Source organism: Camelus ferus, chromosome 16 (genome assembly GCF_009834535.1).
Source record: "Camelus ferus isolate YT-003-E chromosome 16, BCGSAC_Cfer_1.0, whole genome shotgun sequence".
NCBI lineage: Eukaryota > Metazoa > Chordata > Mammalia > Artiodactyla > Camelidae > Camelus > Camelus ferus.
The window spans coordinates 32,710,643-32,724,610 of record NC_045711.1 but is presented as its reverse complement, the minus strand read 5'-3'; the positions used below and the strand labels follow the sequence as shown (position 1 = coordinate 32,724,610).

Below are 13,968 nucleotides of genomic sequence, written 5' to 3'. Positions count from 1 at the left end.
CTTCACACCCCGAGCAAAACTGCAGGCTGCCTGTGGGGTCTCCCTTCCTGAGGTACCCACACTACCGTTAATACTATCCCACCTTTAGACTTTTTCTTTTTAATGTAAGACAACTTTAATCAGCTTTAATGTACATGTAATTGGAGAAATAATATCCAAAAAATTGCCAAATTTGATGAAAATTATAAATCCACAGATCTGGGAAGACTGATGAACTCCAAGCATAGGAAACATGAAGAAAACTACACCAAGACATATCATGATCAAATTTCTCAAAACCAGTGATAAAGATAAAAATGGCCAGAGAAAAGACGTATTACATTCCAAGGACAAAGATAAGGATGGCAGCATGTCTATCGTAAACCAAAGATAGTGGAGCAACACTTTTTAAACTGGGATGAGCAGAGGGAGGGATTATAAGAGCATGAGGGACGTTCTGAGGGTGATGGGTACGTTCATTATCTTGATTCTCCACCTTGAGACATGTTTAAAACGAGAGTTTCCTATTTCCTTGTTGTCTGAGTTACTATTTAAATCTGTTCAAACCAAGCAGACAACCTCAACAAGATGCTAAAGCCCTGGGCCCCCTCAGCCGGCCTCACGGCCTCACTGCTGCAGCGGTTAAGCTGCCTGAGAAGAGAGAAAATGGCACCAAGGTCACAGGGTTTGGAGGCTTCAGAGGCTGGCACAGCTCGTGTATGTGAGATAAAGCAGAGTCACGAGGGCCAGTCAGGGCTCTGCGACCAACCACCAACCACCAACCACAGAACATCTGGAGAACCGGGCCCTTCCTCCAAAAATAGTGGTATTTTGTAACTCAAACTTTGAGCTCCAAAGTTACCTCAATATGCAGAATCTCTGGAACATTTTGTTAATTATTATGGGTAAGAATAACTACCAAAAGTGCTTTAGCATTGTTTAACACAAATCTAGTCTATACGTACTAATTATCACTGGGTGTTCCTAACATTGGTTTGGCTTCTGAGCACAGTGGCCCCACTCACCTCCTGACCTAGTTTAGCACTAGGCAACGTGTGAGAAAGGAGGCCAAGTGTTTGGATGTTACCATTAGATCTGGGGCCCTCAGGGTAAGAGGTGCTTTGAACATGGCCTGTAAGAGGTGGCAGCAGGGCTGAGGGGTGGGGAGTTGTGTCCCAGGCTCCGTCTGTGAAAGAGGAGGGGGTGTGCTACCCTGGGTAAGCATCTGAGTGGTGGCCAACCCTGATGAAGAGACACTGTAACTTTTGTTTGTTTCCATGTTAATCATTTTTTGGGTGATTATTTTAAAATTCTTATTTTTTACTGAAGTGTAGTTGATTTATAAGCACGTTTCAGGTGTATAGCAAAGCAATTCGGTTATACACACACACACACACACATTTATATTTTTTTCATATTCTTTTCCATTACGGTTCATTACAAGAAACTGAATATAGTTCCTTGCGCTATACAGGAGATAGTGTAACCTGAAGAGATGTCAAAGGTTCCTTTGTGTTTCCTGAGCTCTTTGAGTTCCTCTTGAACTCAAGATACCAGAGGCAATATGGACCTTAAAAAATAATCTGGCTGTCTCTGGCAGGAAGGATGAGCACTAATCCAAAAGGTCCACGTTCGGTGAAACTGGGGAAACAGGCACTCTTATTACTGGTGGGAATAAACACTGGTGCAATCCTTTCTGAGAGGAACTTGGCAACATCTAATAAAACTACATGTGAGGCTACCTTCTGATCTAGCAGTGCCATTTCTAAGACTTCACCTTGAAGATACACCCCCCAATAACACAAAAACACAAATACACAGTTGCTCACTGCAGCACTGTTCATCATCGCAAAACATTACCAACCACCTCTATGCCCATATAAGAGGGAGATGGACTATGCTACAGAACATTCACACAGTGGAGCCAGTCTTTGCAGCTGCTTGAAAACAAGAGGAAGGGAAGATATCTATGAACTGAGGTGGAGTGATTACCAGAACGTACTGGTAAGTGAAAAAAGCAACATGCAAAAGAGTATCCATAACGTGCTATCCTTTGAGTAAGACCGACAGGGAAGTAAACCCAGAGAGGATGAAGCAGAGCCCAGGGAGACTGGTTCACTATTGGGGGGGATGGCGTGGGTGAACAGAAGCAGGACGGTGCGGGAGACAGCACTTTTCTGAATATGTCTTTGTATAGCTTTGGTTTTTGGAACCATGTTAATGCTTCATGGGCACAGAAAAGAAAAGAAAATCAAAGATGGGGGTAGGGTAAAGGTCCTCATCTGCTCTAACTGCAAAATTAAAAACTAGTAAAGAACTATCTCCACCGACGTATAAAGGGAAGCGTGAAAAGTAATGAAAGGAGTGTAGGAACACTGTAGCAGACCTTACTTTCCAAAAATGGTGCAATATTTCCCATCCCAGATGCTCTTCCAAGAACTTGCAACTCCCTCAGCAAGAGATGGACTCTCTGCTCCTCTCCTTGAAGCTGGGAGGGCACTTAGACTACTCTGACTAATGGAGCAGGATCAGTGACATTGTTTTACTTCCCAGACTAGGTCATAAAAGGCAATACAGTGCCCACCTGGCTCTTTCTCTAGGGACACCTGCGCTCGGAACCCAGTCACCACGCTGAAGGAAGCTCAGACCACGTGGAGAGGAACCGAGGCCAGAGGCCCTCAGCCCTCAGCTCTAGTTGAGCTCCCAGCCAACACCCGGCATGTTACCAGCCACGCAAGTGTCATCTTGGAAGCAGGTCCTCCAGCCCCCAGTCCAGCCTCCCCAGCTGACACCGCGTGGAGCAGAGAGAAGGCGTCACAGCTAAGCTTGGTCAGATTACAAATTTGTGAGCAAAGTAAATCACTGTTACTATTTTAAGCCACTTCTTTTGGGGCTATTTGTTATGCAGTAACTGAACTAAAACAAAAAACACACACCACACCTCGACCTTATTCAAGACCCTCTTAACTACCAGACCACCCCTGCCAGCCCACACCTGCTCCAGGCAGGCTGCGTGGAGGTGGAGCCCAGCACTGAAGTTCATGCAATTTCTTCAACAGCCATCTTTCAAAGACAGTTATCTCTGTTCACACAATTCCAGCTCTCTGGTTTCCTAGCCTGTGCAGATTAGAATCATTAAATTAAGGGCAGGGGTGGGAGACGGGGACAGAGCTCAATGAAAGGCAACTAGAGGGACACACACCAACACCAGCCAACTGATACCGACAGAAAACACTGCAAGGTCTGTGGCGCGGAATGGCGCAGACCGGGGCCAAAGGCCTTCTGACCTTGGTAGCCCTGCATGACGACAGGCCTGAATTTCCATCTTTAAATCATCAAGAGAAGATTAAATCATTCTTGCCTAGCTCTGCCTAAGGCGGCCAGAAAGTGCAATGTGGCTTTTAAAGATTTTCATCAGATTTAGAAGGGGAAAGAAAGGTTTTGGTGCTTAAAGGGGTAAGTGCCAAGTACCTGGAAAAAAGGTTTGTAACAGAGACCCCACCCCCCCCACCCCACTGAGAGCAACACTAGGTCGCTAGGTCAAGGGCCTGACTGTGTGCCATCAGGGTCTCCCAGCCCCTCTTGGGGCTTCCACAGACCCCAGTGATTACATGCTACAACAAGCAGGTGTAACACATACCAAGGAAACAATGTTCTAAAACTTTTCTATTTTAATTTATGGAATTCTTAAAAAAAAAAAAAAACAAGCATTTTATGAGATCATTTTCCTACATCACACAATTCTCCTCCTGATTTTTCTGAGTCTAATAAGAATCCAGACAGCTGATAGCCCAGGGAGAAAGGGAATTGGGAGGGGTGGGATTCACTGGTGGTAAACACTGGTAGGACATTTCTAGAACAGTTTTAAATTGTACCACCCTAGCTTAGAGGGAGGCCTCCTTCCCACTCTACCTGATAACTTAGGTCAGAGGTGGACGCAGTGGATCAGAGGCAGGTAAAGGTTTATGGTCTTTTTTGGACCCTGACAAAGGAGGCTGGGGCGAGTTGGGGGGGTGGTCTAGGGCCTCCTCCTCGCTGAAGAGGTCAACAGAATGAATAATGGCTGAAGGCACAAAGAGGAAGGCATCAAATGCTTCCCATTAACTGACATATAGTCACTGTAAGATGTCAAATACTTCAGTGACTGAACATGGGAAAAACAGGCCTCATGCTCCACAGGCAAGAGGCTGTGCCTTAGAGCCTGAGTGGGAGGGGTGGCAGGGGCTCAGGTCAAGCACCGTTTGAGAACCACCCACCACGATGGCAGTCGTGGCAGCCAAAGGGCCTTGGAGTCTAAGGTCAGATTCTGTACACTCCATCACCCAGCAACTGTGACATTAAGCTACTTAAACCTCCATAAGGCTCGGTTTCTCCATCTACAAAATGGAAAGGATATGATCTAGTTTACAAGACGATTCAAGGGATCTGAGTAATTCTATTAAAGTAGTGAACAGTCTGGCATATGGCAGCTTATAGTTATCTTATCACAGATGATCTTGAGTCACTGTCCAGCTGTTACACTTTGGAAATAATGCTTATGGTAAACCTTAAGAAGCAGTGGACACAGCTGAGGAGTTTGAGAATTCAAGAACAGTGTTACTGAGGAATCAGACCTCAACTGCTAATGATTCTGTGAACTTCCCTACTGATCACCCAGTTGCTCACGTCAAAAGCTAGAAGTAATCTTTGCCTCCTCTGGTTCTCTCCACCCCTCATCTAATTCGTCTGCAAATCCAGCCAGCTTTCCTCCAGCACAGATCCCAAAGGCAGCCACTTCTCACCCCCAGCTATGACCACCTCCATGCCAGCCCCATTCTCCACTGCCATGACCACGGCCCACTCACCCTCTTCCTCCTGTGCCCACTCTCCACTCTCCATGGAGAGCCACTCCACCACGACTGCCTGCTCAAAACCCTCCCAGGGCTTCCCAGGATCTGATCTGATGAGGCCCTGCCTCTCTGTCCTTTGCTCACGGTCACCCATCTAGACTCATCACAGTTCCTTGAAAACTTCAACCACATCCCAGCTTCGAGGCCTTTGAACTTTCTGTTCCCTGCACCTGGAATGCTCCTCCCGCACAGATCACCAGGGCTCACTTCCTCACTTTGGTCAGGTCTCTGCCCAAATGTCATGTCCTCAAAGAGGCCTTCCTTGACCACCAACCTATAATAGCAGTTCTGGCCACTTCCCATCCTCCCTTATTTGGCTTTATTTTAATCCTTATCAGCACCCGACATTTGTTTCTCGCTCTCTCCCTGACTAGGGTACAAGCTCCTGAAGGGCAGGGCCCTCCTCTGTCTTGTTCATCACTGTGTCCCCAAGGCCTAGAATAGGGCCTGGGACAAGAAGCACTCGAAGGGCCCATGTATGAGGAAATGAGTCCAAGAGGAGAAAAGCTACACCCTGGCAGCCAGCGTTACCTTTTTCCCAGCTGTGGGGCTGCTCTCTGCACTCTGCACAGGGCTCCTCTGGGGGCTTCGGTTTTCTTGGGGGACACATCTGGCCATGTACACACTGTAGTCCAGGAGCATCTTCTGCCGCACGCTGCCCGCCAGCTCCTTCTGCTTCGGCTGGGACATGATCTCCTCCACGCTGCCTTTGCTGCTGCTGCGGCTGTGGGTCAGGTGCCCGGAGGGGCTGTTGTGCCGGCTGTGTGAGGGCAAAACCCCTGCAGCAAAAAAGTGATGGCTGTTAATACAGATGAAGAAAAGGACTGCAAAATAAATGGAACACAGAACAAACTCCACTGGGTTCAGCTGAAAAGCAGCTAAAATGATATATATGAGTGTTTGAAAAACATTTACAAGGTTATTTCCCACACTGCAAGACACCTCCCACTGTAACAATAGATAATTTTTTTAAATAGTTCTTTTTTAAAAAAATTTTCTCCAAGAAAATTCAGAGTAACAAGAGCCATACACACATCTGGTAGGTAGGTACCTTTTTCTTTTTTTCCTGGTAATCATTTAGGGTCAAATAAAGGATTGACACACCCCCACGGGGCACATGGCAAGTGGGCAGGAGGCTAGTTGTCCCTCCACGGCGTATGGCAATTCCAAACACACCATCTTTCATTCAACAAATTTTTTGTCAAGCACTTTCTCTGGGCTCCACAATGAAAAGAAGAATAAGACATATACAATCCCTGCCCTTGAACTCAGGCACCCAGGCAAATAAATTACAGTTTTCTGTAATAAGCACTGTAACTGAAGCATGACTGAAAGGGCTTTCAGAAAGAAGAGGGTGAGTACTTCTGCCCAAGAGAGCTGAGAGGCACGCAGCCCAGGACTGACTTTCATAGGTAGTGATCTCTGGACTCTCTTGAAGAAATAGTTGGCATTTTCCTGAGCTAGGTGACGGAAGAGCATTCCAGGTAGAGGAAACAGCATATGCTAAAAGCAATGACAGGGCACAATATGTTTGGAGAACAGTGAGAGATTCAGTGACGTTCCAAGCAGAGTACATGGGGCAGAGGGACAGAAAATGAACAGAGGTGCATGGTGAGTAATGCAAATGCAGTGAGTCAGGAGGCCAGAGAATTCCTGGCTTCGATGGGGATCTCAGGCTTGGAGGCCAAGTTGAAGGCCAGGAGCTTGGGAGCACAAGCTACCTTCTTACCTGCCTTCTTTTTTATTTTGTAGATTTTTAAAAACTTTCTCTCTCTCTCTCTCTTTTTTTTTTTTTTGGCTGGGGGAGGTAATTAGGTTTATTTATTTATTTTTAGAGGAGGTACTGGGGATTGAACCCAGGACCTTGTGCATGCTAAGCATGCACTCTACCACTTGAACTATACCCTCCCCACTTCACCTGCCTTCTTATTATAACTAGGGTTCTCCTGCTCCTTCTTCTCCTAGAGGAGCCACAACATGTAAAAATAAATATAATCCTTAAGGAAGCAGCAACAGCAAAAATAAATAAATAAGTAAATCAAAAAACAAACCAAAAAACTCATTCATCTGTAAATGGTTCCCTCACTGGTTAAATGATTGCGTACAAAGCACTGCAGTGATCAGCCTACAAGGCAAATGTTCCATGAACATACCTCAGGTGCCAGATAGTCATCAGTTCAGGGTGGGCTTCCTTCCTCCCTACCTGGGAATCTCTCTCAATTCTCCCAAAGGCCCTTTAAAAATGCATAAGCATTTAGCACACGTGTCATTACCTGGTTTACTTCCAGAGATACCAGGTGGCTTCCTGACTTCTGACTTCAGCTTAGATGCCAGAACAAATCTCCTAAACCACTCCTCTTTTTCTCGGCCAGTTCTCCCGAAGAGATAGAGTATCTGATCCCGCTGGCCAGATCTTGTTCCTTCCTGAGGGTGGGATGGCTTCTTCGGGTCCTCGCCTCCCAGCTCTCTCTCAGCTGGTGGCTTTTCTTCAGAAGTCTCTTTATCAGACTGGGCCTTAGACATAAAGTCATCTTGTCGACCAAGCTCGATACAAATAGGGTACTTTTTATTCCAGATTCGTTTTCGAGCCAAACTTTTAGGCACAAGATAAATCTACAGAGGAAGAGGAAAGATTTATTTACTAAATTGAGAACTGGCTATCTTGTGTATTACTACTGTGCAGAGCATAAACGCAAAATTTACAGTATTTTTGACTAAAATGATGAATGTGAAATAATTACCACCTGTCTATAACATGACTATAGAAACTGGAATAAATTTTTAGAAATAACTTATTCTTCAAAATCATTCCAGAAAGTAAATATTTAAGAATTTTGCAAGACTTACAAAGATCTATGATTTTCAGGTAACAGTAGCACAGTAATTGTTCAGTGGATTATCATCAGCTTAGTTAGGATATCAACTGTGTTTAAAGACTCTGGGCCAAATTTAAGCTGGGAAAAAAAAGAATTTATCAAACTGGATCTAGATAGGAAGCTCGAGTTTATTAACCTCAAGTTAAGAATGAATTTATAAAAAAACTATTTTAAATACTTCTGCCATTTTGGGGAAACCCAAAGGTCACTCACGTAAGTTACAAGAACAGAGAACCTATAGCTTTTCCAAATAACAAATAATTTACACTTCTCAAAAATAGAAGTATATTAATACTTTATCAAAATGTAGTTATTTTGCACATCCATAATTTCACATTTACAGAGCCTCCATTAGTTATTACCCTAGCACCATCGCACATGTCTTTGTTTGACTGAAAAAATTAACTCTCAAAGTCAGAAGAGCGTATGATGCCCTTGCTTCTCAAAGTGTGGTCCACGGACCAGCAGCTTGGGTATTGCCTGTGAGTTCATAAAAATGTAGACTCTTAGGCTGTACTCATAGTTGCTGAATCAGATTCTGTATTTAAAAAGATGCTCGGGTGATTCATCTGCATATTAACCTTTGAGAGGTACTGCTCTAAATTACACAAATACTTTAAACACACACAGAGGGGAAAATACAGTAAAGCAACCAAGATTCCCAATGCTTTTCACTCATCTAAGCTTCCAAAATTCATTGGGCTCACCTTGCTGTCCGAGAGGTCGTAGATTTTCTGGCTGATGTAGGTGACCTCTGTCTTTGTTTCATTGTAGCTTGCCCTCCTGGATATATTTTTATTGGGCTTTGAAAGTCTTAAGGTCCCACCCTCAAGTCGAACAAAGACTGAATGTGTCAAGGTCGCGTGGTAAGTTTCTGGATCATAGCTGTAAATCTCATTCATCCATCCCTGATAGAGAAGAACTTCCGTTAAGTCAAATTAGAACAGACAGACATCGGAGTCAATGTGAAAATGACGATTATTCAGGTATTCAGAACACTGAACTCAAACTTGATTATGACATAAGTGTCCATTTATTATGACTAGAGGTTCCTGAGACAAGATGCTTAACTTGAAGGATAATCAGCACTGAGGAGTAATTTGGTATGTTTTTGATAACTAAAAATCTGGATTTAGGGGGAGAATGCCCCTAAATAATTAGAGGTTCTTGTCTTTCTTTTTCTAAAGCTGACAAACAAATCAGGAAACTCAGAAGTTTTTTCATGTAAACTGAAGAAGTCTCTTGGCCTCACCTCCTCTGGGGGTGAGAAATCCCACCCAGTCTGGCTTTCTCAATTAGCCAGATACATCCTCTTCTCAGCCCACCTGCAAAGAATCTTTGAAATCTCACAGACCATATTAAGTCATGTTACCATTCCAGGACTCAGAGAACGCCTACCTCTCCCCATTTCTCTCAGTGAAATCACATAGCAAAGCAGATGATCAAGAATTAGGCATTAAATAAATCATAGATATGACCAACAATATGTCAAAATTCAAAGATAAATAGTAACTTAAGTGAGTAAAACTGTGTTCCAGGTTCCCCTCACCCCATTAATGTAAGTATACTCATACACTGATTTTTAAAAACAGCAAACATACTGAAGTGTACAGACAACACACAAAAGCCTAAGGCACAATAAAACTGTGCTAAAGCTAGTCTCATAGCTCTAATCATTGTCCGTCACAACACTCTGCCAGCTCCACAGGACTTCTTCAGATGCTATGGGTGGCCCAGATCTCTTTAAAAGATGTTCTCTAGGGGATTTTAAATACTATGTCCCCATTCCCTTCATTTTACACATGTCGTTGTAATAAGCAGAGAAACGCTAACCATCACTATACTGGAGTTGGGACTGTCACTCTTTTCAAGGAATAGTCATTTCCATGGTGAGTATTTGAGTCTCACACTAAAGTCTTGAATTGAGACCCTTGCCAAACAAGGAATTCTCAAAATTCTCTTTGATTCATTCATCAAAACATGCACTGAATCTCTTGATGTGCCAAGTAATATGTCAAAAGTTGATACAAAGATTTTAAAAATGACAGGATTTTGACCCAAGGTTACTCTCAAAACATTAGGAAGAACTGGTCTTCCTTTTGCCATCCTATGACCCCACTAGAGCAACCATACAAGAGAAAAGGCCTCACGAAGAGTATCCTGAGTGTGTTATGGAAATAAAAATGGACAACACACTTCTTTGTCATTGTGTGTGCAGAAAATTTATGAGTCAATTATACAGATTTTTACACCTCAATATATTTTTTGCATGAGCTAGGAATAGCTCTCCTCCCAATGAGTCATTGCATCTATTAAAAAATGTTGGGTGAGTAATCAGTGGCCATGGGGAGAAGGTGTAATCTAGGTGTTTGTAAAGAAATGGCAATGATCAGAGCAATGAAGCTACAAAGGGGACAAGAGATACAGAGCACAGTGGTGCCTGAAGTGGACTATACTGTCAGAGCATCAGTTTGGGCAGGTTTATTTTGCTTAATGTAGAACTAAGTACAATTTTTTGGCTCATAGTTTTTTGCCTTTTTCTTTAGTTTGTTATTATGGTTAAATACATTCATTGATTTTTGAATTTGAACAGTCTTGCATTCTTGGGCCAATTATGCACGGGTCATGATGTGCTGAAGCTGGATTATACCAGCTCGTGAGAGCTCTGACAGGTCCAGGTCTCCCTCTCCCACTGGAAAAACTGCAGGAACATCAGGACAACCTGAGGATGTGAGGAAGAGCTTCAAGTCCTGCACAGCTCAAAACCACAAAACCCTGCCTGCCCACTAGAGGAGACAGAGGTGAGAGGCAGGGCTGGGCCTGGGAAGAGAATCTAGGAGATGGGAAAGCCAGAGGGGCTCCAATCTCCCTTCTTCCAGTCAGGTTTGGGGCTGGCTTCACCCTCCTTCTCCCAACCCCCATCCTTTCAGATTCACCAGCAGCTGAGCTCCAAACACAAAGGCACCTGTGGTTTCTCCTTCCCTTTTATCTTCACATTTCCTCCTTCCTGCACTACTATTTTCTTTGTGTTAAAAATCTACCTGAAGTTAAAGTCCACAGCTGCCAAAAACCAAATAAATTCAACCCACAAGCCAGGCTTTAAATTGCATGTCTATTGTGAACAATCATTTAAGTGAGTCCAGATCCTTGATCATACTTGATTACATGAAAGACTGCTGGTCAAAACACATCCACTGAAACCAACCCAAAAAAATTAGCAGAACTGCTAAGGGTCTGACACAACCGGGTTCCAGTCCTGGCTTCACCACTCACTGCCAAATTGGATGATGATTCGCCTTAGAGCCTCAGTTTTCTCACCTGTAAAAGGGACCCAATCTGCCTCACTTCCCAGCTTCGTGGCTCCCTGGTCCCCACCTCACACTCTGCTCAAGCCGTAATGACTTTCTCCGTGCTAACACTACTTTACTCAGGTACAATCTGCATATAGAAAAGGAACAATCTTATGAATATGATTTTTAACTACCAATATTAATATTTGTAATAATAGGTTCATATTATGATCCCAGCCCTCACACGCATTATCTCCTTTACTTCTGCCAATTCCCTACGGATTTCTAAGTAAGGAAAGTGGTGAGAGAGGTTAAGTGATGTGCCTAGAGAGCGGTTTAAAAAAAAAAGTGATCTGTGTAGTTGCAAATCTGGGACTTAAATCAAGTCTACCCAGCTATGAGGCCCGGGTTCCTACCTCATTCCCATGGCAGCCCCACCTTGAGTCTGGCTGACACCTGTCATCCCTCAGGTCATGGCGAAGATGATGCTTCTCCCAGGAAGCTTCCCTGATCACCTAGGCACAATCCTCTGTTACTTCCCCCCATCACTGTATCCATTAACTGCCTGGTTTGCTTAACTACATAACTCCACAAGATAATCACCACTGTAACAAATGTTTGTCCACTGAACACATAAACGTAGCCTAATTCAGAGGGTGGCTGGGAGGATTAAAAAATCTGTAAGGCACAAGTAACCAGGACAGACTGCTGGGCCCATCACAGCCCACAGGTGTAGCTGCAGCTACAAGTGGACAGAAGCAAAGGAATGAGATGAGATCCTACTAAGTGCAGGGAGATGGAAAGGTTACTTTGAAGAAGATTTGGTCACTGTTCCCAAAGAGAAAAACCAAATTATAACTGCACAAAAGAGCACAGAAGAAGAAAATATGTAACCTCAGAGGGACACTTAAGAGTCACAGATGTTAAAGCTTTTCAGGACAGAAACTGAATTAGTCACTTATCTACAGCAGAGAGAGGTGTTGTGATTGGAGCCCACGTGTCCTGACTCCCACACAAGGCTCTTTCAGGAACATCACAAGCTTGATAGTAGGAAACCTTGAGAGTCACAAGGGCTGCTACTTGACCCACATCCATCAGGCATACAGGATGCAGATGGCCACTGGGATGCTCAGATCAAGAGCTGGCCGGGGACGACTTCTCTCAGAGTTCCCTGTTCTGCCCCCAGTGCACCCCTACTGATCCGGAACCAGGCTGCCCTCGCAGAAAGCAATTACCCAGTGCAAACCCTGATTGCCTTTTTTTTTCTTTTTTTACATTTTTTTTTTATTGAGTTACAGTCATTTTACAATGTTGTGTCAAATTCCTGATTGCCTTTTGATACCATCAATCAGCTAACTTTTTCCTGGGTCCTGATCAGCTCCCTAGATTAAGCTGCACATGGAATTGCCAGACCCAAGCAGCCCAATATCAAATTTTGAGAGCAGCGCCACAGCTCCAAGGCCTTCATCTCGTTCCCCATATAGGGCCCAACTGTCCACTGTTCAGCCGTTCTTGGAATTCCTTACCAAGTAAGATATTTTTCCAACTTTGTTTTGACATGGGACAAGGGGGTGGGTATAAAGAGACACAGATATAGTTAGCAACTCATTCCATTCCAGCAGCTCAACTAAAAAACTGAGATGCTCTCAACCCACACCAAAGCATCTCAGACAAGCCTCGTTTCTTTCTGACACTGGAGCTGTTAAAACGGAGACAGTGCACGCCGCTGGGGGACAATGACCACAGTCATCTGGGCTGCAGCTGTCTGGCCCACAGACTGGTCCTGTGATCCCATTTGTAAAAGGTCAGGGGTTTCTCTTCAATTCTCTGCTGGATTTAGAAGCCATGTCTGAAAGTATAAACCACAATCTATAAAGGGATTCACTTAATACTTGAAAAGATTAAAAGCTACAATTAACCTTTTGCAAAATAATAAAGTCTAGAAGAACTACTATTGTGCTCACTCTCAGTTACAGGGCCAATCAGGAGGTCAAGGCCAACGCTCTCTTGCTCAGCTTGACGCTGAGCTGACCAGAAGAAAGCACGAGCCCTCCGGCCTGAGGAAGCAACGGGGACTTCTCTATCTTTAGTGTGCGGGGTGCCTGGGCTGACACCCTGCTGTCACGTGGCTGTGCTGGAATTTGAGGCTGCTTGTCACTCCGTTCCCCCGCATCATTCCTTCATCTAGTCTATCAGGGAAGGAGCAAGTCCTAAACCTAAGAACAAAGCCAGGACCTGACGTCCCTGCTGCTGAAAATCATCTCTATAGCACACAAATACGTGATTGTTTTGCTTTTGTCCCCCAAACTAAAACATAAGCAGGATTTTCTCTTTGCCAGGCTTACACTCTTTCTGATGTATTAATGGTTTAGAAGTGGAGTCGTCAGTTAAAACATAATATCATAGATGATGGAGTTAGAGAATATGGCAGGAACAGCCTACTAAACTTCACAGAATTTTAGATACAAATTTGATTCTACCCATGAAAGACAGATAGACCTACAGGCAGAATTCATACTATGAATGATAGCCTCAAGCACACAGTCAACATTCAACATAAATGCTGCTTTAAGACACCAGCCAAAAAATAAGCCCATTAGGGGAGGAAGTGCCAGAGCATCAATACTACCCACATCCTCCAACAGCCTGCTTCAAGGTCACATTTCCAGCAGTGTCACCAGAAGCACTGGAATTAGGGCTAAAGCCACAGACTCTGCCTGGGAAAATGGCCTTTTTCTTGGTTTTTCCTATACTTTAGGGCAGCAGCTTGCAAAGTCAGGTATATGCACTGGCAGACAGTAATAGAGGTAGGCGATAACAAGCATGTAAATTAGACAGAAAAATAACATCACATCAGATGAACCAATGAAATAACCAAGATCTATTTATGCTGATACACAGTAAACATAATATCATATTAACAAGTGTTGAAAT

General features: G+C 44.0%; 1 protein-coding gene across 3 annotated transcripts in view; it reads right to left on the bottom strand.

The window, feature by feature from the left end:
• Positions 1–13,968, bottom strand: part of TEX2 (testis expressed 2) — a 123,890-nt gene that overhangs the window by 30,386 nt on the left and 79,536 nt on the right. For all 3 annotated transcript variants that reach the window (XM_032457075.1, XM_032457073.1, XM_032457076.1), the window contains exons 3-5: positions 8,452–8,652; positions 7,142–7,481; positions 5,400–5,647 (exon numbers count right to left, since the gene is read on the bottom strand). In XM_032457075.1, the coding sequence (XP_032312966.1) occupies positions 5,400–5,647; positions 7,142–7,481; positions 8,452–8,652 (789 nt within the window). The remainder of the gene's footprint in view (positions 1–5,399; positions 5,648–7,141; positions 7,482–8,451; positions 8,653–13,968) is intronic.